This window comes from Ochotona curzoniae, unplaced genomic scaffold (genome assembly GCF_017591425.1).
Source record: "Ochotona curzoniae isolate NIBS_2020 unplaced genomic scaffold, NIBS_Ocur_1.0 contig_430, whole genome shotgun sequence".
Lineage (NCBI taxonomy): Eukaryota > Metazoa > Chordata > Mammalia > Lagomorpha > Ochotonidae > Ochotona > Ochotona curzoniae.
Window position 1 is genome coordinate 23588224 of NW_024466219.1, and position 23766 is coordinate 23611989.

The 23766-nt window shown below is 37.7% G+C and overlaps 1 protein-coding gene across 1 annotated transcript in view; it reads right to left on the reverse strand.

Annotated features, from left to right (window-relative positions):
* Positions 1 to 23766, reverse strand: part of USH2A (usherin) — a 617249-nt gene that overhangs the window by 561802 nt on the left and 31681 nt on the right. The window contains exon 3 of the mRNA XM_040985311.1: positions 10329 to 10461. Within this exon, the coding sequence (XP_040841245.1) occupies positions 10329 to 10461 (133 nt within the window). The remainder of the gene's footprint in view (positions 1 to 10328; positions 10462 to 23766) is intronic.

Consider the following 23766-nt stretch of genomic DNA (forward strand, 5'->3'; position numbering starts at 1 on the left):
TGGTACATGACAAATTGTTCAATAAATGTGTAGTAATGAAAATAAAAGTAAAGAGGAAAGCAGAGAGGAAGAAGGGTTCTTATAAAGTAGACTGGTAGAGGGCGCATGATAGAGACCTGTATGGTTGCTACAGAACAAATGAGGAGGTTGACCAGGCAATGATAAATGAAAACGTGTGCAGTAGGATTTTAATTAATCAAAACAACTGTACATGTTTATTGGCTATAGTGTGATATTTCAACATAGTTATTCAACTGATATTATCAAATCTGGGTACTCAAGAAGCATTTTGGAAGTCCCTAAAACCAGAAATTTTGATTCTCTAAACAATCTTATAAGTTACATGATTTTCCTGAACATGGTGACTTAGTAAGAGAGATGTTAACTGGTTAATGAAAGACAGAACTAAGAATTTTGAGGCACAGCCATGAAATTAAGAAAACAGAAAGCTCCAGTGACGGAGGAGATGGAACACACCACAGTGTTCGCTGAATACGAAGGTATAGCCTGATGACAGGAATGTCAGGTCAGGAGTAAAGGGACACTGGTCATTTCAGTGAACGCAGAGAAGAATGTGGTGGCATTGCTTTACGGCTGGAAAGGGATGCATGGAATCTGAGTAACTCTGATGTTGACTCTGACAGTTCTGAAACAGCTAAAAGGTTCCTACCACACACAGAACATGCTCTGCCCCAAGGAATTCCCCCAAAAAGGCATAAAATCATCATTCTAACCTGACTCATGTACCTAAAAGGAAGATATTGAAGTCTTAATCCATGGTCTTATAAAGGTGACTTTAATTGGAAAGAGAGTCTTGGAGATATCAACAAGCAAAGATGAGGTTTAGAGCTGAACCACGACATTAAACATCAGGGTGTTGCAGTTCTGTCATAGGTTCATTCATTTGCAAATTCTGTTGGAAGGTTACCACATGATGGGGACTTAGAAACCTACGAAAGATGTATCATTTAACAACACCACATTTTTGTGTGTGTGAAACTTGTATTCATACACAGATCAACATAATCAGTAATTTACATCACATAATAGAACAACAACAACAAAAAAACCACCATAAAATATACAAAAATTGAGCAAGTTGGAGAGCATGATAGAATCTTATTGGGATTGTATATTCAAGAGCGGTCTCATTAAGATCATGGCATTGAAAAGGGAAAGAAAGCAAATCTCCCAAACATCTAGGGACCAATTGTTCCAGGCAGACATCAAGGAGCTCCTGGACCCCTATTGGGCTCAGCATGATTGAGGAGTCAGTATTCTGGAGGAGAAAGAGTAGAGGTGGTTATTGGAGGGGTAGCTGTAGTAGCTGTAGACAAGGAAGTGGCTGAACATGATGGAAGTCTAAATTGTTAAGAAAGAAAGGCAGGCAGAGAGAGAAAGAGAGAGAGAGAGAGAAGGAAGGAAGGAAGGAAGGAAGGAAGGAAGGAAGGAAGGAAGAAAGGAAGGAAGGAAGGAAGGAAGGAAGGAAGGAAGGAAGGAAGGAAGGAAGGAAGGAAGGAAAGAAGGAAGGAAGAAGGGAGGGATGGAGGAAGGAAGGAAAGAAGAGAGAGAGGGATGGAGAGAGGAAGAGAAAGAGAGAGAGAAAGAGAGAGAGAAAGAAAGGAAGGAAGGAAGGAAGGAAGGAAGGAAGGAAGAAAGAAAGAGAGAAGGAAAGAAGGAAAGAAAAGGGCAAAGGAGAGAGGAAGAAAGGAAGCAAGCAAGCCAGGTAGTCTATTCTAAGGATTTTAGTTACTGTATTACTGCTTTTAGCAAAATGCTAACCCAGTAAAGGGTTGTGAAGAGAGGAGTGACACAATCCAAGGCTTATTCAACACTATTGAGGCCGTAGGTAAGGGGACAAGGATACAACTAAAAATACCGTCACAACTGACCTTGAACTATGGTTATGCAACAAGGTGGAGGAATCCACCATGGGGGGAGGGGTATGGGAGGGGTGGGGGAAATCCCCAGCGCCTATAAAACTGTACCACATAATACAATGTAAGCAACAATAAAAAAAAAAAAGAAGAAGAAGGAGGCTATAATTACACAAGTAAAAAGGATAGTAGTCTGACCAGGGTGTTGCAAGTGGAGAAATACCTTACAGAACTAGCAAATTAGAATTCCCTTTCTATATTTTAGTAACAGTTAAAGGAACATTGCATTGCACAGATATAATGAAATATATTTTATCTTCTATAAAATAGAGAGACTGGGTTTTATAACCTTTAAAAACCACTTTACTTTTAAATTTTGGATTCTATCATAGAACCATCAGGCCACTGTTATAGAATTTATACTTAGAGGCATATTTTAACCAAAAGTAACAGAAATTTTTCTGAAGACCCAGAATTACTGTGGATAATCTGTTCCAAATAGGAAAATTATAATGCCAAATGGAGGCGGAAGATGCTATAAAATATTTCAAGGACATAATCATAGAGACAGAACATACTCATTCTTTGATAGTTGCCAACGATTTAACAAAAATACCCAATGGTGCAAATATTCCATACGTTCCTCTCTGAAAAGTATTCACAGGGCAAAGAGAGGCCTAAAATTATATCATTTGTAGAAAGGAAGCCCTCATGGAAATGTAATCATGACTAGAAAGAAGCAATGTTGCATTATCAGCGGATGACTGGGGCAACTTAGTTAAAACAGTAATGCATAAATCAAGGTAAAAGCAGGTTTGCAATAAGACTAAGTAAACGGATGGCACACCAATTGAAAAAAGAATATATTTTTGGTATTTATATGTAACATGTTCATCTATCTTAAAAATCTCAATAAATATTCACAAGAGCTACTAGAACTCATAATACAATAGTTTTGCATGCAAGAAATTTTAACATGAAAAAATTAATTCGACTATTTACACTTGCAATTAGTTGAAATTAACAACCGAGTTAACATATTAATATTTAACTTATGAAATATAGTTATAAACCTAATAAAGAATGACAGTAACTGTGAATCACCAAGGAAACAAGATATTGTCACTGGCAATGGCAAATACAGAATAAGTAAAAATTCTCTTTGCATCATAACAATGACAACACTGCTTAACAGTGTCAAATCCATGTTTTCAGAACTCTGAATATAATCAAACATTTGTAACATTGTGGGAAATGGTAGTATCTGAAGATTGATAAGAACATATTCTGTGGTATGTTAGCTTTCCTTGTAACCTTCCTTCACCTCTCTATTACTTAACAGTTATTTAAAAAATGTCTTCAATCAGAAAGAAAACCAGTAGCCAATGGGAAGAGGAATCTGATTTGGGCTCTTGTGAAGTCAAATCCTTGCAATGATGGAGAAGCAGTCGGGCCATGTGCCACACCGAGAACATGAAATCAGTTGGCTCATCATGCCTAGGCCACCACAGGCAGGGACTAAAATCCAGTGATTAGTAGTAGGCTGACTTTCAACATGATAATTCTATATGGCTGGCAAATGATGTTATACCGATGGCCCTTGGGGAAAAAAATGCTTCCACATCCCTACTAGATGACTGTCATTATTTATCTAGCAGTATCCTAGAAAAACCTCACTAACAAGGCTAGAATAGAGTTCACCCAAGGGAAACAGTCTTTTCCTGGAGAATGTTGTTGAAAACTATCAGTGGCAAATGCTTCACATCGTAATTGCACATGCAGCAATAACAGTTGAGGACAGCAATGCGCTAAAAAGCTTGAAAGAGGAAGCGATGCAATGACAATTACATAGAGGATTTTCTAAATTTCCGATATGTGCATATTTACCATCAAGCATACATTAAAGTTAAAAAGGGCGCTATACCCTCTTTATTTTTGCATGTAATATAATGTTATGAGACCAGGGTTTTATTTTTAGAAAAGACCTGCATTTTGTTTGAAATAAAATACATCTCATTTCTCCTAATGTACAAGGCATCTTTAAAACATTAACGGAAAACACACTTGAGATGAAAGTTAGTTCATTTTAGATGGCCATCCTTCATTCTGTAGGAATTTGCCTCCGTGGATATTTAACAAATGTGATTGATTCACTTATAATCAATGATCTTTTAAAAAAAATGCTATACCACAATGAATGCAGTGTAGAAATCCTCACTTTTAATGGGAAACTAGGCTTCTGTTCATCAATGAGTTCAAACATACTTCCCAAAAGCTTTAACTCACCCGGTTCTGTAATTTTTGATCGAAAATGTCAATTTTAGTTTGTTAGCACAGTAGCTTTAATGACTTCTATACAAGTCCCCTTCACTGTAGACCAACAGACACGCTGACGTGAGCCTATAACTAGAATAAAATGCTTCCAACATGAACACACACACATTGTGAGATACTAATGACCCAAGGTGTTTTTAATCACTCTGACCAAGTCAGATTACTGCACTGTGAGCAATCTACACAAACGAGACTTCCGTGGAAAGCGTTCAAAGGCAAGTATGACTGCAAGAGAAAGTATAATTGGTGACACATTCTTCTCAAAAGTTCTGCTGCTTAGACATAAGACCCCCAAAAAAGCTCATTCATGTAGAACGTAGCTTTCTGGGTAGAAAAATAGAGAATCAAAACTTGACATCCTGATCTGCTCAGGATCCCATTCAATCTGCCTGTGCTCAAAGCAGTGTGTGCTCCACAGCAGGGACAGTCTACCTGGCCCAGCAGACAGCACTTCCCATCCAGCTCTTGGTAATCTGTTGTACAAGACCTCTTCTGCACAAAACCATCCTGGGTATGGACCAAACTGTGTAGAACCGTGTCTTAACTTTGTTTATTGTTTTTTAAAAAGGAGCAAGAGGAAAAAAAATGATTTACAACAAGCCCATAGGAACATTCTGTACCTATCCCTTTTCTGATTAGAGAGGTGGCATGGAGCCTGGCTCATTAGGCAGAAGTAATGATCCAGTCTGCATGCCATCTCTAATTAGAGAAAAGATACGATAGATACAACTGTACTCATAAATGGACACCATAACATAAAAAAATATTTTATAATATCCTTTCCTCCTATTGTTCTCTGATACAATATTAAGGAAAAGTTATAACAAAAGCAAAATTCAAAATAACCCTTAATTGTATGTCTTTAAGAGTGAAATTTTACTATTTCCTCAGTTTAGAAATAATCACCTGCAACCCATACCTCCCTTTGAAGAATTAGTGCAGTTCAGTACAATGGCAAAGGTCAATCCCCAAGCCACAACAAACCCAGTTATGGACCCCCTGAACATTCAGCAACATTTGATGTGGTAAAACAATTTTACAAGCACTAAAGGGGATTAAATACTATAAAAAAGGCTCACAAAATTTAATGTTATTTAAAAATTCTGCATGCACAGTATTTTATAAAATTCTTCAATATACTAATGATTGAAATCAAGTTTCTAAATATAAAGTTTCATCAGATTATTGTTTCTTCACATAAATTTAAATTGATCTAAGCCCATAGATAACTGTGATAGAGCCTTTCAGAAGCATATTCTCTTTTAATACTTATAACAACAATAGTAAAGTTTTTTCTACTATTTCTCAAGCAGGAAACAGGTATTTGAAGAGGTAAGAATAATTTCACATGTATTTTGGAAAATCAGTATATTCTGAACAGATTATTTCGTTGTTTTTTAACAACCCTAAAGATTACATATTAAAATTCCATTTAACAGATTGGAAAGCAAAGACTTTAAGGTAGTAAAGATCAAGCAAATGCAAATGGATTGAATCCAAGGACAGGCTTATTTGGCACAGGAGCCTGGAAATGTAACCATGGCATTTTGCATGTATTTGAAATATTATCAATATCTAGCTTCCTTCTTTAAACCAGACATGAGTAGGAAGTATTGTAGTGCAGCATGCCATGCCATGCCTGGGACACCTGCACCCCATGGTAGAATACCACTTAGAATCCCATCTGGTCTGCGCTTTCTACCCAGCTTCCTGATAATGTGCCTGGAAAGCAGCAGGCAGTGACCAACGCACTTGGGTTTCTTTCTACCCACATGGGAAACCCAGATTGAAAGGTCTATCTCCTGGTTATTCTGGGCATTTAGAAAGTAACCAGTAGATGGAAGATATTTTCTTCTTCCCTCTTCTCCCAACAAAAGGGATTCAAATAAATGGAATAAATCTCTGAAAAACAATTTAAAAAGAAACAATACATGCTTCTAATTAATTCAGGTCAGAGAAAAATAGCAAAACTGAAATTGAGCATTTTTTAAATTAATAACAAAAACACATATAATTTCCATAGTGAAATCATAACAACATGTCAATTTTAGATATTTAAGGTGAGCATCTGGAAAGAGCTGATAGTATTATGTAACTGTTAAAATTAATTATGAATTTGTCAAGGTCATTGGAATTATGTAATTATCAAAGCAATGATGACTTTAGTAAGGTCAGTATGAAAATAGGTTCTTACATAGCAGTTAAAAAATTAGAAGATATCTTCAAGAACAATACAAAGTTGAACCAACAGGCCAAAAATAAAAGAAAATTATCCAGAAGATTTCTAATCCTGGTGAAGACAGGGAGCAGCAGGAACTTTTATTCAATTTTGGTGACAATGTAAAGTGGCATCTACTTTGGAAAATAATTTGGCAGTTTTCACAAAATTATGCATATTTATCATAAGATGAGTGACTATGTTCATTGATATTTACCCAAAGAAATTGAAAATATACGCAAATAAAAGCCTGCATGCTGGGATATTTAAGGTGGCTGAACTGGGAGAGGTGCACTGACTTTGAACAAGGAAAGGTTAAAAAAAGAGAAAAGAAAAGAAAGAATAGGGGAGGAACTGGGTTCTTGTGAAGCTGGACAGAGCTTGGAAAGGCAGGTGGTTAAGCAGCTTGCAAGACGCATCAATGACTCCCAGAGGGGGCAGCTGGGGAGTGGTGGCAATGCCACCTCTCAGAGCAAAGTAAGAGGTTGTAGCAGCCTGTGTGCCATTCATGATCTCCTCTGAGGAAGAGCCCCATGGCCCCATTGACTTTGATGCTGGCCTAAAGAGCTGGCAGGGGCACAAGGCGCCCACCAAACTCTTTGAAGAAATACTGATTCACTCTCCGTCCCCCACCAAGGAAAAGAGTAGGAGGATCCAGTAGTGTCATCTTCCCAGAATAATGCAAATGGAGGCTGCTATGGTCCTCATGCCATAGGTAGATGCTGTCCAAGGGAGACAGTCACAGCTTCTGCCAACTTTGAGTCCTGCCTAGAGTTGGGAAGGAGCAGAGTGCCCATAAATACCACAGAGAAAGAGTACATTGCTACTCTCCCTTGCCACACTCATCTCAGGATTCTGCTTGCCTGCTCAGACCATTAACTGACCCCTGTTGGAAAGGCAGGTGGCTCCGTGGACAGCATGTCTTTCCTTGGCATGGAAGGTTCAGGAGACAAAGTAAACCCCCTTCACTCTAGGACTATGGAAGATTAGCATACTGTGATGCTGGGAATCCTGTGATTAGGTGACATGCTGGAAAACTAAGGGAATGGGGCATGACCGGCTATGTATGCAGTCACTGGGCCCGATTCCAGAAGCTCAGGACTCCATGGGTGCTGGGCAGGCTCACAGCAGAGGGCTCTGCACTCACACTATGGAGTGCATAGACCCTCTGTGTGGTAGGATACACTGACAGTGCAAGCTTTCATCTAGGCTGTTGCCTTACATTTGTAAAAGCTATGGGCAGGAGGGCCAGCATGACCATTCCCTTACCCTTCTGACAACAGAGGTGATCTGCCATGGTGTCGCTGGAACTCTGGCTCCACAGAGCTCCTTGGCCTTACCCAGCGTCCAGCTCTGGGTATCTGCTAAAGGCACAGGCACTGCAGGAAACCGCAAAGGCACATTTCCAAGAAGAAAGCCTGCAGAAGACCTAACCCCAAGTGGATTCCCCAAAAGCGTGAAACCAAGCACCGAAACACAAAAAATTTGAACATGGATTGTAATATGACTTTTCAAAAAGAACGTGATAGTACTTAGTTGTAAGATTTTGAGACTTATGAAATGCCTGAAAATTCTCTGGGATATAATCAAACAACTAAATTACATATCTTAGGAGTTCCTAAAGGGATGAAAGGAAAGGTTGGCCTAGAAGTAATAATCAGTGAAGTAGCAGCAAAACGTTTTCCCTATTTGAGGAGGATCTCAGCACCCAAGTACAGGAAGGGCACAGGTTCTGAAATAGATGTATTTCATTCAACACCTTCAGCACGACACATTATACTCAAATTTCGAGAAGTAAAGCATAAAGACAAGATACTAAAATGTGCAAGAGAGAAATGCCAGATTAGCTTTAAAGGAACACCCATTAGTGATCTCATTAGAAATTCTACAGGTAAGGGGAGAATGGAGACATACAGTCCAAGTCATAAAAGAAAAAAACTTATCATTCCAGAATACTGAACCCAGTGAAGCTCACAATTATAAATGAAGGTGTAATAAAAGCTTCAAAAAACAAAGTCTTTAAAGAATTTATCACCAGCCAGCCAGCCTTAAAAATGATACTTACGGATGTGCTCGCAATACACAGAATCAGAAAAAGAAAATTAGCATCATGAAAGAATTTGAATGCATACAATTTCCTATTCAAAGTACAAATATTAGGAATACTTACCAAAATTAAATGAATAACTCACTACTTGTCAACAATACCCTTGAACGCAAATAGAATGAGTTATCTAATTAGATACAGAGTGATTGTATGGTTTAAAACACAAGACTCATCTATATGCTCCTATGAGAAACACACCTCACTAGCAAATATATGCAAGGGCAGAAAGTGAAAGGATGGAAAAAGACATCCCATGGAAAAAAAAATAACACAAGCCAGAATAGCAAATATGAGACAAAAACAGAATTGAATGCCGAATTTATTTAAATCCCCCAAATTTTGAAATTATGCTTGTCTTTAAAAATTCATGCAAAATTGTGCATTATAAAATAATTGTGTGACTTTAAAAAATGATGCCAATAAAATATTTTGTAAGTCTATTTTGTGTGAATTTTTCAAGTGCATTCATATTTATTTTTAGGATAAATAATGTCAGCTTTAAGAACCACTACATGAAATTGTATCTCTTTCTATAGATACTAAAGATCCAGAAGAGAATAAAATGTTAAGTTACAAAACTGCTTTTTATTTCAGAGTATTGTTTAGATTTTCTTGTGACAATAAAAGTTTTTCACTTTAAACATATGCATTTTTAAAGTACTGTTATTTCAATATGATCCTAATTTTAAGTTTTGCTATTTTCAGTATGTAGTCTGTGTTATCTTCCTAAATAACATGACTCATTTTTTAGCATGGGAAGATATGAGCAACGCAGATCCAGGTTATTACATGTCTACATTATTTCTCAATTTCTCATATCCTACAGTCCTACTTTAATATTACCCTACTTAAAATCTAAACCAAAAAGGAGAGGGTTTTAATACAGGTTTTTACATTATGACTCTTCCCTTTAAAATTTACCAGAGAAATTTGTAACTATAGCTTTCCTGGTAAAGCAAATTGAATAATCAACTCGAAAACTACCAATTGCAACCTTATTTGGAAAAAGTGTTTTTATAGGTACAATCCTTAAAATGAGATCTACCTCTGAAAGAGGGTGGATCCCAAATCCAATGACAAGTGCCCCTAGAGGACATAGGGATTCCCCTATCCCCTCCCCAGTCCTCTCCCCCTCACCTAGTTCCCCTATATAATTTCCATAGTACAGTTCCCCATACATAGTCCTATGTCCATCATTGCAGGCATGGACAATGGCAGACTCCAGCATCCTATTGTTAAGATACAGTAAACAGTTTCACATGGAATGGATCTTTGTGTGGAAACAGAGATGCATACTGCATTGTATCCTCACATCTGGATATAATGGTCTCCATTACAGTTACTATACATCCACTTAAACAGTGAGGGGGGAAGGAATTGGGGAGGGGATAATGGAAATCCCAGGGTCTATGGAATTGTATCATAAAATGATAATAAAAAGAAGTAAAAAAAAAAAAGACATGGGGAAATGATTATCATGCAGAAGAGGCAATCATTCACAGACAGAGGCAATGCTTGTGGCTTTGGGGCTGCAGGTCAAGCAACACTAATATGGTGATCAGTGACTGGAAGCAGAGGGGGGGGGCACGTGCTTTCACGCACAGCCTCCAGAAGGAGGCAATCTACATGAACCCTTGGCTACAGACTGCTAACTTTCAAAACCGAGAAGAGATACTTTTTTGCATTACATTGCCACCAGGCTGGTGGTAATTTTTTACAAAAGTCTTGGGAAACAAACAGAAGAGAAATGTAACTGAATAAGATAAATTGCCTTCTGTATTTAGCATCTCACCTTTGGAACTCTGTCCAATTTGTACCGTACCAGCAGCAAAATCTATAATCGAACCACTTAGAGTTCTTGCATCAAAAGCGGTATTATCTTCTTCCAATCCATTGATAAAGAAGTTGATTTTTGTGTGATGCACCTATAAAAAATTACCACTATTACTATAAGTACATACAATTTTATACAACTATCTATCAATAATCTTTGTCAAGTTACTTTCCAACATCTACGATTTCTTACGCTTGGAATATCGAAAATAATTGCTTTCAGAAGCTCAATGTTCTCTGTTTATAGAGCTAGATAAAAGCCCACATATTTACATGCACTCACTGTTATGCATAATTACTTGTCTACATGATTGCCATGCCTCCATTAAGTTTTTTAGGGTAAATTAAATACTAACTAAATTTGCAAGCTTTATGTAGAAAAATAAAGAAGAAATTCATGCAATTGGGAGAAATGTTCAAAAACAGATAAACAATGTATTTGAATGCAATTAAATTTAAGTAACAGAAAACTAGCCCTCATAAATATTTACTTAAGTGTTGGATCCTAGCTGGCAATGTTTACATACATTTTTGCAATTTAGACTACCATGATAATTTGTCAATTATTCTAAACCAATCAGTTAAAGAATATAATAAATGCCCATATGTAAAATTAGCAAACTTTTGTTGCAAACGGCCAAAGAATATGTTTTTCATTAAAAACCAAGTGATTTGGTTTTGAGTGTTAAATGACCCCTAAAATAGTTGCTCAACTTATCATTCAAAAGCACCTAAAAAACAACAAACAAGTTAGCATAGCAGCATTTCAATGAAATTTTATTTACAAAAAAACAAAAAAGATGGGGAGCAGATTTGATGCAAAAGTTGAAATCTAAGAACCTCTGGTTTATACCACAAAGTTGTGGAATTTTTCAATGGTATGACTTGATTTTCAAATAGAAATCCAGTCAAAATTACACAAAATACTTAATGGATATTTGCATTTTTTATAATCACATGCATTTTTTACTTAACTGACCATCTGTTTTGACATCACTATAATTTTACAAGCAGTCTTTCTGTTTAAGTGTTTTTAACTTCATGCAAAATGAATCACTGTATTTTAATTATTAAAACAGCTAAAAAGGGCAAACAAAAAACTTTAGCGAAGGAATTGAGAGAAAAGAAGGAAAATGAGATATAGCAGATTACAATTTGGAATTTGAATGATATTAGAAACATGCCAAAATGATATTCTGTTCCGGATACTGGGTAACAGTCAGTGATATATTAATCATGGTTCATCAAAAGCAAAGAATGTTCCACTGTTACAGGATTCTAATACCTCCAAAGACCAAAGTATGTTGGCACAGTATATATATGAAAATTTTGAAGTGAGTTTAAAACTTGTCTAACAATAAACCAAATTTAAAAAAAAAAAAACTTTGGGCCCGGCACGGTGGCGCAAGTGGTTAAAGGTCCTCGCCTTGCACCCCCGGGATCCCATATGGACGCCGGTTCTAATCCCGGCAGCCCCGCTTCCCTTCCAGCTCCCTGCTTGTGGCCTGGGAAAGCAGTCGAGGACGGCCCAAAGCTTTGGGAACCTGCACCCGTGTGGGAGACCCGGAAGAGGCTCCTGGCTTCGGACCGGCATAGTATCGGCCCGTTGCGCTCACTTGGGGAGTGAATCATCGGACGGAAGATCTTCCTCTCTGTCTCTCCTCTCTGTATATCCGCCTTTCCAATGAAAAAATAATAAAAATAAATCTTTAAAAAAAAAAATAAAAAAAAAACTTTTTTTCTGTTTAGAAGGACTTACAATAATTCATGTACTTATTGAATTCTGAATGCAATCAGTGAAATGTCTTTTTCATGGAGTAGTTTTGAGAACTGATGCTTGAGTCATTAGCATGCATGCTGTATAACGTACTTTCGGATCTTTGCCTTGGGACTTGTCTCTCCAGAACCAATCTAGTCTCCACTTCTTTAAATAAGCATATGAATTGCTACTTTAAGAACCCTTCAATTAAAAAAATAAAAACTGTAAGCAACCTGGAACTTAACAGCTTTGACAATATTGATTTCTCAGAGTTACCTAACACAGCCTTTCTCTATTCTAACCCATCTGCTTTCATTTATATCATGTTCTTTCTTATGTCCATTGACCCGGGGCTGCAGGTGACTTCATCCTAAAACAAAGCTGTAATAGACCTAATCATGTGCCAACTCCTTATGGGCCTGGATCTATTTCTCTATTCTGGGTAGCAAAGCTGCTTTCTTTTTTTTTTTTTTTGCATCCCATTTTTCACAGCCTGTTACTGTCATTTGATGTTTGACTGTTATCATTATAAAAGATACAGGCTTTTCTACTTTGTTATTTGTAGCATCATCTCATGTTTTACAACATCTTTGCGCAACATGCAGGCACATGAAATATAACTAGTGAAAAGTTCTCAGTGGTATTAATGCATAAAAAAGAATGTGGTTCCATCTCCACTGTCTTTACCCAGCCAAAAGCTGATGAACAGCCAATTTTCCTTTATCACATTAGCACAGCCATGAGGGAAACACATTTGTTCTAGTCAGCTACACTAAAGATACTATTACCAATCTAACATATACATGTTTTATATCAGCAGTATTCTCAGAGCATGAGAGAGCCAACAATATATTAACACTAGCATGACAGTTTATTTAAGAAAAGAAAATTGTCTCTGTAGAGGGACAGAAGTTAGAAATGTATAGCTAAAGCTCAGTGTCACTGGTCTAATAAAGGTAATAATTCTTGGGTTTTCTTTATAGCAGGTAACACTCCTGTGACAGCTCTGTCATATCATTCAAATAAAAATGTTGTCTTTTACAAGTTTAAGTGTACCTTTATTTTGAGTCAGATAGAAAGCATGTTTTTTGATTCCCTGCATTCACTGTATTATATCTGTGGCCAAGAGATCGGGACTTTCTATTATGTTTTTTTTCTCTTTTTAATATCAATTCATCGTGTATCTGCTTAAGAGAAGAATTCAGTGTCACTTGCGGTGAATTCCAGAAGATGTTTTCACTTTTTTGCTACTTAAAACATGATTAATGAAGATCCCAAGCCACTCGCTGCTGTTGTCCCCTCCCTTACCAACCATCTTTCTATAAATAAGATTAAATCTTCTTTGGTTTTTTGGCACTATGTTTTATGATCCAAGATTCTCTATACTACTTTACAATTCTGATCTTGGGTCCCATCTCACTGAAGCTGTGAAGGCTAAGGTGGCTTTATGCAATAGCTCATTCTGATGATCCCCTTGCCAGTTATGTAGGGAACTAGGAATATATAGGATAGAATTTCTGATTTGTGAAAAGAAAGGCTTCTGCTAAAGTAAACACCACCTATCTCATGCGTTAACACTGTGAGGGTTAGAGTAACCAGTGGGGGATTGTTTTGTTCCAGTGAATTGTCCCATCTTGGAGGCTCTTCTACTTCTGCTGGCCACCAAGAGCCAAAAGTAATTGCTGACGAAGAATGGAGAACAGACAGACTACCCAAATTATCTTTCTTGTGAAACAATTGGTTTTCCTATTATCTGTATCCTTTTAATTTAAACTGGACTCAAGAAAGCACCAGTGCAGTACCCACAGGGTCCTCTATGAATGATACCAAGAAAAGCATGATTCTTTCCAAGAGCTTGTATCTATAACAAAGTGATTTTAATAAACTAGGTAGCATTTGAATCAGTGCAAGTGAGGACAGTTATTTTAAATCTATTCATTCTTCATTCAGTCAATAAAATGCTGTCTTTTTCAAAGACTAGCCTTGAGACATGTTGTGTACAGTCATTACTATGTGCCCTGTGTAACAAATGTTTTGGCTGAGGACCTTGCACCACAGAACTAGACTGAACACCTAAGAATGTCTTATTAGTTTGATAAACCTCATTTTAAAGCAAAATTATTGTAAACATTCTGATCATCACATTTTAATAGACATAAGATGAAATGGTTTGTTAACATATTTTAAACTCAAATTCAGTCTCAAAACACGATGAGGGATGATGCAGGCTTATCAAATCATATTTTAATTGTATGGCATTTAAACATAAAACGGCTCTGATAGGAATCAGAAAATTTCATGGAGTAGAGAAATCTTGCACTTTGAGAAACAGCAATTCCCTTGATAAAGAAATATGTAAGCAAAAGAAAGATTTGCATAAAAAGTCCACTATTCAATCTATCATTTCTAAACATAAGACATTTTATTCTGAAAATAGTTTATTTTTTAAATACCAGCAAACATATCTGAGAACACATCATCATCCCACAGCCTACCCTACCCACAGTTGATCACTACCCTAAACTTGATGTGTTCTGAACTCTCCCTCTCTAATCTCAACCTATCTTATTTGTAACAATCACCATCAGTGACTCTCTGGTCTAATCATGGCCCAACAATTTAGTGAAGGTATTTCCATATGGTCATGTCCCTAAAATTTTAGTTTTTTTATTAAAGCATATTTCTCAAGTCCTTTATCCTCCCATAACCCTTTGCCAAACACTTCAATATTATAAAAGTAGTTACCACTTACTGGAAAAATAGTATGTCAAGCATTTCTTTTCAGAGCCACAGCAATTGAATTTATTGTGGTAATTCATAACATTGAACATGAATTGAAGTCAGAAAATACAGAAGCCACTCTAAGCTTTCATTTTTTCCAATAGCAACTTCTAATTCACCTTTAACTCTCCCTTCACTGTCAAGAAAACAACAAATCATGGTATTCAGAGCAGACAAGAAGAATTTGTACAATAAGCATGGTTTGGGGGCCTGATTCCCACCCACAACACTATTAAGGCCTGAATTATTATTCACAATCCCTTTATCAAAATTCTTGTGCCCAGTACCTCAGAATGTGACAGCACTTGATATCTTACAGTGTAGAAGACAACATCATTCAGGTGAGTCCAAGTCCAGTATGACTTGTGTGCTTGACAAATTATTACAAGGTACATACAGAGAGACCATGGAAATTGCATAGCACACAGGGCCATCTGCTAGCCAAGGAGATAGAATTTAAGAAACAAGGCTGTATAGACCTCGTTCTTAAACTTTTGGCTTTGAACAATCGTAAAAAAAATTATATTTCTATTTTTAAGCTACCCCATCAATGGTGCTTTGTAATAACAAAGAGAATCACCATGCCTGTGACACTCTGCCTCTGTACCCTAAACAAAAGCAAACTAAATACACAAATGAGTGAGCATATTCATCTGACTCAACTCTCTAAAAATAAGTATATAGTCAAAATATATAAATGGGTATAATAGTAAGTGAATGTGTATCAGAGAACAACTTAAGAAGTACTAGCAAACCAAGGAACCAAGGAACCAAGGAGGGCATTTCCAGTATCATTTCAGTATTACTCTGCAGCGGTTGGTGGCAGGTTGCTCCCTGCCTGAAGATGGAGTTATGGCAAATTTCTTACTGTGGGCACAGGTACAATCCTATGCATTCAGCACAGAGAATTGGAAATTAAAATAACTGTGTTTGTAACACATCCACTTAGTATCTATGACTTTGGCTAAGCAGTCTGAGTCTCAATTGTCTGATTTTATGATAAGTTGATAAGTGATTGATAAACACAAGATACTATTGACATGATGTGTATAAAGTACAAATTTCAGTGCTCAACTTGCAGTGCTGACAGAAGAGTTGCTGTTCTGGATGCTGTTTATACTGTATTTATTACAGAGCCTGCTGGAGTCACATGTTGGATGGTTAATCACTAGTATCTAACACTAGTCTTACTGTATTTCTACCAATGTTTTAAACATCAATGTGTCCTCATCCTTCTTATCTTCACAAAAATGCAAAACAGGTTTATTATTAACCGTGGTTTAATGGTCATGAAAGTGGACCACTGAGAATTAAGAAGATTGACAAGAACCAGTTTCCAATGGCCTGTTTTAATCAGCCAGTTATATCCAGTTAACAGTTGAAGCAGCAGCCATTTCGTTTAGGGAACCATTGCACTGAGCCTCTCATCTTTAATTGCACCCATGCATGCTTTAGGCTCCAAGTCAATTCTACTCAGAGTAGGAAGGATAATGCACCTGGCATGCCACCCTCACCAGGCCCCAGCTCTGCACTGAATACTGTACAGCATGCCACACACTTGTGAAATGGCTTCCCTTCTGTGGTATCAACAACCCATTACAGAGAGGGGAATGCTGAGGCCTAGTTGTTTCAATGATCTCCTTCTGCAGACTCTGGAAGCCTTTCATATTTGAAGAGTTTTTATTTTAAAATTATTGACATCCAAGGCATCTTAATGTCTTTGTGCTTTAAATCCCAGCTCTAAATATTGGGAACACACCATGCAAATGTAATCCCTCAGCTCTGTGACTTTACTCCAATGCAAAGAAAAGATGCTGTTTGACTCCCAAGTCTTTCCCAGTATGTGTTTCATTTCCAGCTCGTTCTAAATATGACATAGTTTTTTGACTCATTCCTTAATATGCAGCTTGAAATATTACAATCTCTAGATGTAGTCTGACCATTGAGTAGGTATTGGATTATTGCCCTCAAACAATTCAAAGTTACTTGCAATTGGTTTTGTGGGCCTAAAACCAGGAATTTATATGTATCCATGCTATATGACATCACGCTAGATTCAGCACATTACTCCAGGCTATCCAAAGCTTGGTTGCTGTTATGTATTATCTACTGCATTAAGTATCTCTCCAAGTTTCACACAATTAACTAATCTGATAGATACGTCTACGTGATAAAGCAGAAGCGCAGTAATACTGATTGACTAATTGATAATTCAAAACCAAATTCACCAACACAATCCATACTGTTACAGCACTAAGCTATAAACATAAGGTGTTATTTTCTAGGTTAAAATCTGTCTCACATTAGACTTTTCCATACACTTTTCAAAGTTGGGGTACTAAGTTTTTTTCACATGAATATATAAATAAAGGTGCTACTAAATATTCTCCAATAAGCCACTTTTATGTAAACAATATGAAATAAGCACTTGAGGTAATTACTCACAGAAGGCTGCTTTGACAGAAATCAATGATGCGAGTTTCTCAGAAATATTTGGAGGACGCACGTTTTTGCATTACAGGTTGGATCCATTTCACTAAATAGCGGCCTAGATTTTCACTTATTTTGGACATAGGAAAGATGCAAGAGTTCACACAAACATAAGCTCCTCAAGCTTTCCTTGTGTTTTAGTTTTCGTTTTCTATGTGCTCATAAGTTTTATTTTAGCATTTGTTCCTCTCCTCGGACACTGCTTTTATCCAACTACACGTACACACCCACACTTTCTTATTCCTCTCTGAATAACAGGTGCATCAGGACTTCAAGGTCATCATTTTGCAAGAGCCTAAGTGCATTACACCTGCATCCTGGATGGAAATTTTTCTCCCCTTGATATTTACTAAGGTTTTCTTGACTACAGCCTCACTAGGATGAAACCCAAGTTTAACCAGCCTCCACGTTTAACCAGCCTCCACTGCTCTCCTAGGCCGGGAAGTATTCGTGGGTCCCTCTTGATTGGAAGTGAAGCTTTCATGGACATGTCTTCCTAGTTCATTAAATTATCCTCCTTTTCAAAGAAAGCTGTCCATTTATAGATACAAAGGTACTTTGGATGCTCATGGAGCTAAGCATTTGGTGTGGTAGTGAAGAGACGAGTTGGAAAAGCCACATCCCAATCAGACCACATAAGTTCACGTTTCAGTTCTGTCTGATTCAGGTTTTCAGCTAGCATGCACCATGGGAGGCAGCAGGTGAAGGCTCAAGTCACTGGGTTCCTGCCACTGACAGTGGCAGTCTGGATTGAGTCCCTTACTCAGGTCCAAGAACAGTCCTGGCTGTGCAGCCATGTGTGACTCAACTGGCAGATGGGCTCAGGATGTTTCTTCCAGTACCCACCTTTCAAATGTAAAGAAAATAAATAGAACATTCACGGAAAATGGAATTTTAAAATACGTCAATTTGATGGAAAATGATTCTGAAATCCATGCATACAGGAGGCCTTACATAATGCAACATAATTAATAAAAAAATAAAATTTTAAAAAACAAGACAAAAATAAAAACATAAATGGCTTTAGAACATTTTTGCAGCAAAATAAGCATCTTTCAGTTTCATTTCCCACAAACTTCTAAAATACATTTATTTATGACTCAAAATGAGAGGTGGATAAAGACAGATGGAGCTGTGTTGTGGCATGAGAGTAAAGCCCCTTCCTGTAATGCAAACATCCCCTATGGCCCCTACTTCCTCTGCTTCTGATCCAGGCACCTGCCAGTGGTGTGGAAAAACCAGCAGAGGATGGTTCATGTGTCTGGACCCCTGTTATTCTAGTGAGATGTTTATGTAACTCCTAGCTCCTGGTTTTGTCCTGCCTCCATAGTAGTCATTAGAGTCAACTCTGCCATTCTATCTAACGCTCTTAAAGAAATAAAAATATTTTAAAATAAATGCATTATAAAGATGGATGAGCTTCTATTCATTGGCTTACTCTGAAAATGCCTACAATCTCCATGCCAAAACCAAGAGTCATGAACTCGGTTCAGATTGCCAAAGTCAGTGACAGGAGCAAGCCGTGACACTGAGCCATCATCTCTGCCTCTTATTTGCATGAGCATGAAATAAGAATCAGGAGCCAGAGGTGGGTATCCAGCCCAGGTCCTCCGAAGTGGATGTGGCATCAAACAGTAGGCTAATCACCTACCCCATCCACAAACATTCAATATTATCCTCATACATATGATCAGTAACTTGTCAATTTCCTGATTTACTGCTGGTTTCTTAGAGAATCAAGACAGACCAAGCTAATTTTCCATACAGACTGCAAGGATTGTGCCATGTATAGTTTCAGACTTCTGATTTGTGTGTGCACAGATGATAATATTCTACTCAACCAATTATGTAAACACATCAGTGATGCCTTTTCCTATCTCACAGAGAATAGATAATTTCTAAATGACCACTGGAATTAGCTGTGAAATACCTAGGTAAACCATGTTAGTATTTATACTCCAAATGATCTAGTAGTTATTTGCTTTAACTGCAGTTCCTAAACATAATTCAACCTATTTTGTCTCCTATCTTTATGAAGAAAATTGCACATCCCACTCTTCATTATACACAAGTAATTAGAAAAAATTCTGTTGCTGCAGCATTTCTTGAGTATCCAGTGCTAATGCTAAGCAAGCTGCTCTGTATAAAGATTTTGAGTGTGGACCTCCTTCCAGCCATCCCTTGAGGATGGCAGTTGTCCAAGCACAAGAGTCATTCTATGCTTCCTCTGCAAGGATGCATTTTCAGGAAGCCGTGTCAGCAGCAGCACTCTGATAAGGCAACCTACACAGCAGCATAATGTGCTATGCCACATGCTTGTCCTAATAAAATGCACTTGTAATATGCTGTGTTTAAAACTATCTTGTCACTTTTCTTTATGTCTACTCCAATTATTCTTAATGTCTTTACATTATAATACTAAGTTGCATATCATTAGGCATTTTATGCTTGAAGGAAACATTGGATTTCGGTTTACACTTCCAACCAAGACCACATCGAGAGATGTGAGCATATTGCTGACCCCATGTAAGAGGGTTGTTCATCAGGCCTTCAACCTACAAACAGATGTACAGAAAATCATTTCTATGTACATTCTTAAAAATAAACTTTAACCTACTCTTCAGTTGACATGATAAAAATCTGAAGCAATAACCCGTAAGAAAAACAAATAAACAAACAAAAAAGTGGGGCCTGGCACAATAGCCTAGAGGCTAAAGTCCTTGTCTTGCATGCACCAGGATCCCATATGTGCACCAGTTCTAATCTTGGCAGCACCGCTTCCCATCCAATTCTCTGCTTGTAGCCTAGAGAAGCAGTTGAGGATGACCAAAAGCCTTGGAACCCTGCACACACGTGGGAGACCTGTAAGGGGCTTCTGGCACTTGGCTCCTGGCTTCAGATCAGCTGAGTTCTGGCCATTGCATCCTCTTGGGAAATAAAATCAGTGGACAGATCTTCTTCCCTGTCTCTCCTCCTCTCTATACATCTGACTTTCCAATAAAAACAAAGAAACAAGGGGGCAAGTTACAATTAAACAAAGGGGCAATTATTAACATCTGTAAAAGAAATGCATGTTTAGCCACAAATATGTATCTTCAAGCTGCGTTATGTGCCTTCAGATTATTTCAGGTTTCCACAAACAGTAAAAGGCAAAATTGATTCAAAAATATCCTGTATACCAAATTTGAAATTACACCTTAAGCCTCAGGAAAATATGAATCATTTTAACTTACTTCAGAAAAGTATATCATGAAATCTGCGGTGAATTGCTTGATTGTTAAACATGTATTCGAATTGAGGTCAAAGTCCTCGTAGAGATGCTTATTTAAAGGTCTTCCCCAAATCTGATGGGACTAGATTCATCCAAGGAGTTTTTTTTTATTGGTGAGCAGCAGAAAAGCACATACGCTGTATTTAATTTGCTCAGAATGTGATCCCAGCAATGGTCATTCCTTTACAGCAAGTATATACGACCTATAAACACAGAAGTAGCTATTCATGGCTCAAGTGGAAACTATGCCAGTTTCTTTGCTTAGTCACAAGGACAACAAGAGTTGAAATCATGCGATCCAGTTGCACAAAACATACTGAATGTAGTTGTGATGTTATGGAAACCTATACTGGCAATCGGATTGCAAGTTTTGAGTGGTGCTCTTCAAAGTAATAGCTATTTTTAATTCATGCTTATTCAGTTCAATCCTTACATATTTCTTCTCAAATCATCTTCTTCCTCACAAACAGGAACTATCAAAAATATCTCAAAATTTGGGAGAACACATGTTTTGACAAGTTCTTTTCTCTTTGCCAAGCCTGGATGAACCTTGCCAAAAGATCAACAAACCTCAGAAGTATGAGGCTCAGTATAAAAATAGTTGAAGTGAGAAACATTTGCCTATAGATTCTAATCATCAAAAAGAAAATAAAGTCAACTGCTGCCAGTTTACTAACAGGAAGAGTAAGTAAAGGATCAAAATGGGAATTTAAGGATAACATAATGAAAAGTATTTTCTCTCTTGTTGCTCTGCTTAACATGGAAGCTTCACTTTAGCTTACAGTTGAGGTTCACAGTTTAGGATTAAGAGGCTCCACTGTTCCAGTCATCTCGTTCGGCAGGATGTTAGTGGAGTGGTCAGCATGGTGAGCGACGAGGCAGAGAGGTACACACAGCACGTTGTCTCTGCTCGCTGCTGTCTCTTCTTGTAAAGCCATCCTGAGTCAATCATGGGGTTCCAACCTAGCAGTCTAATCCAGTCACTCACCAAAGCTCCCAACTTCGGAAGCCTTAATTTGATCATGGCTCTATAGTAATTCATCAACCATTCACACAAATTAATTGCTAATATCTGTGTGAGTTTGGTGAGATAAGTATTGTTTAAAGCACAATAAAATAAGAGCTAACTTGCCTGTAATGTCTAATAGAAAAAAATTCTTCTGGGCCCGGCGCGGTGGCGCAAGTGGTTAAAGGTCCTCGCCTTGCACGCCCGGGATCCCATATGGGCGCCGGTTCTAATCCCGGCAGCCCCGCTTCCCTTCCAGCTCCCTGCCTGTGGCCTGGGAAAGCAGTCGAGGATGGCCCAAAGCTTTGGGAACCTGCACCCGCGTGGGAGACCCAGAAGAGGCTCCTGGCTTCAGATCGGCGTAGTATTGACCCGTTGCGCTCACTTGGGGAGTGAATCATCGGATGGAAGATCTTCCTCTCTGTCTCTCCTCTCTGTACATCCGCCTTTCCAATAACAAAATAATAAAAATAAATCTTTAAAAAAAAATTCTTCTGGTTGCAAAATCTAATGGGAAAAACATCAGAATGATACACATTGTATCTCATGTATTGTTCAGATTATTTCACAGATGCATTTTATCTTCCATTTATCACACTGGTGCCTGTAAATCAGTACAATCTGACAGCCACCAAAATATAACTAGGTGGTAATTTAGCTAGTAATTGCTGCTACCCAGATGAGCATTTTGCCATCCACACAGATCTGAATAATCACCCAAAACTTTTTATTTTCCCATTTCAATTTTTTGGATATTTTATGTCTTTAAATGTATTTCTTACTTTTTTAATCCCTCAATATATGAGCAGGCACATAGCCACACTCACACCAAACATCAGTTTCAACTGGCTCCCTGCCTTAGTCCTAACACCCAAAATAAAGTCTTTTGGATATGAAGATGTCTTACTTTTGACAACTTTAATGTAACTTTGTTATACATAGTGCCTATGATTTGTACAAATCAATTCTATTTTCATCTTCTGAAACTGCTTTTAGGTGGTCACTGAATCTCTCGATACATTTATATTCACCATAGCCTGATTCTCATGCTTGTGGAACAAGAAAGGCTTTCTGGTGGAACTCATCTTCTTGGCAAGAAAACTTCACTGTATTCAAGTTCTATTCACTTACTTTCTGATGACCTCAGAGCCCACCAAGTGTGCTTCAAACTAAGGTGAAATATGTCTTGTCAGATGTCTGATGATGAGAAACACGGCAAGTCAACCCAGAACCCAAGCACTGTTTGCAGTTCAGACACTCGGGAGCCACATTCACGGCCCCCATCCCTGTGCTCCGTGACATCTGAGCCTGCAGCACCCACAAACAGTTGCAATTCTCTATTAACAACTTTTCTGATGTCATCTGCTTTCTAAATTCAAGATTCCTTTCTAAATATATCATAATTGTATTCCTCGCTACACCTTAACCAAAGAAGCATTTTCAATCAGCTGTTCATATCTAATCAAGTTGAAATTCTAAATTCTGTTCTCTAAATTTGGTAAACAGACTACAGGAAATGAATAGGCACACAGCCTATGTGTCCTGTTCATAACACACTTAAAACCTCAAAATTTCAGTTCCACATTAGGCTTTCACATTATCAAGAATCAGTGTCTAAGTCATTCACACCATCAGGCCAGCAAGATGACAGCGAGTTGTCAACAGATTCCCCAACGATTTTGCTCAGGAAATGGAAACTTCAGGAAGGGAGAAAGCATCGTTCTCCCTCAATCCAACCATTACATCAACTGACCTGAAAGTTAGAAAGGTTCCAGTTCTCCAATGTCAGTAACACCACTGAAAACCCTAAGCAAACAATCCACTAAGTCACATTTTCCTCCTTAGAAGGGATTATGCCACCTATGCTGCAAACATCCTTGGAACAGATGTTGAAACAGATTATCACAGGGTGCTGCAAAGTAACAGAAGTATAAAAATGAATAAAACTGAAATATAGATTTAAACATGGAACCATGCTATTAGGCACTCAAACTTATTTGAAACAAATAAGCATTTTGCATGAACTTGAATACAAACAGTATCATTAAAACTATGTATCTATTGAATCAGGAACTAATAAGAAATTGCAG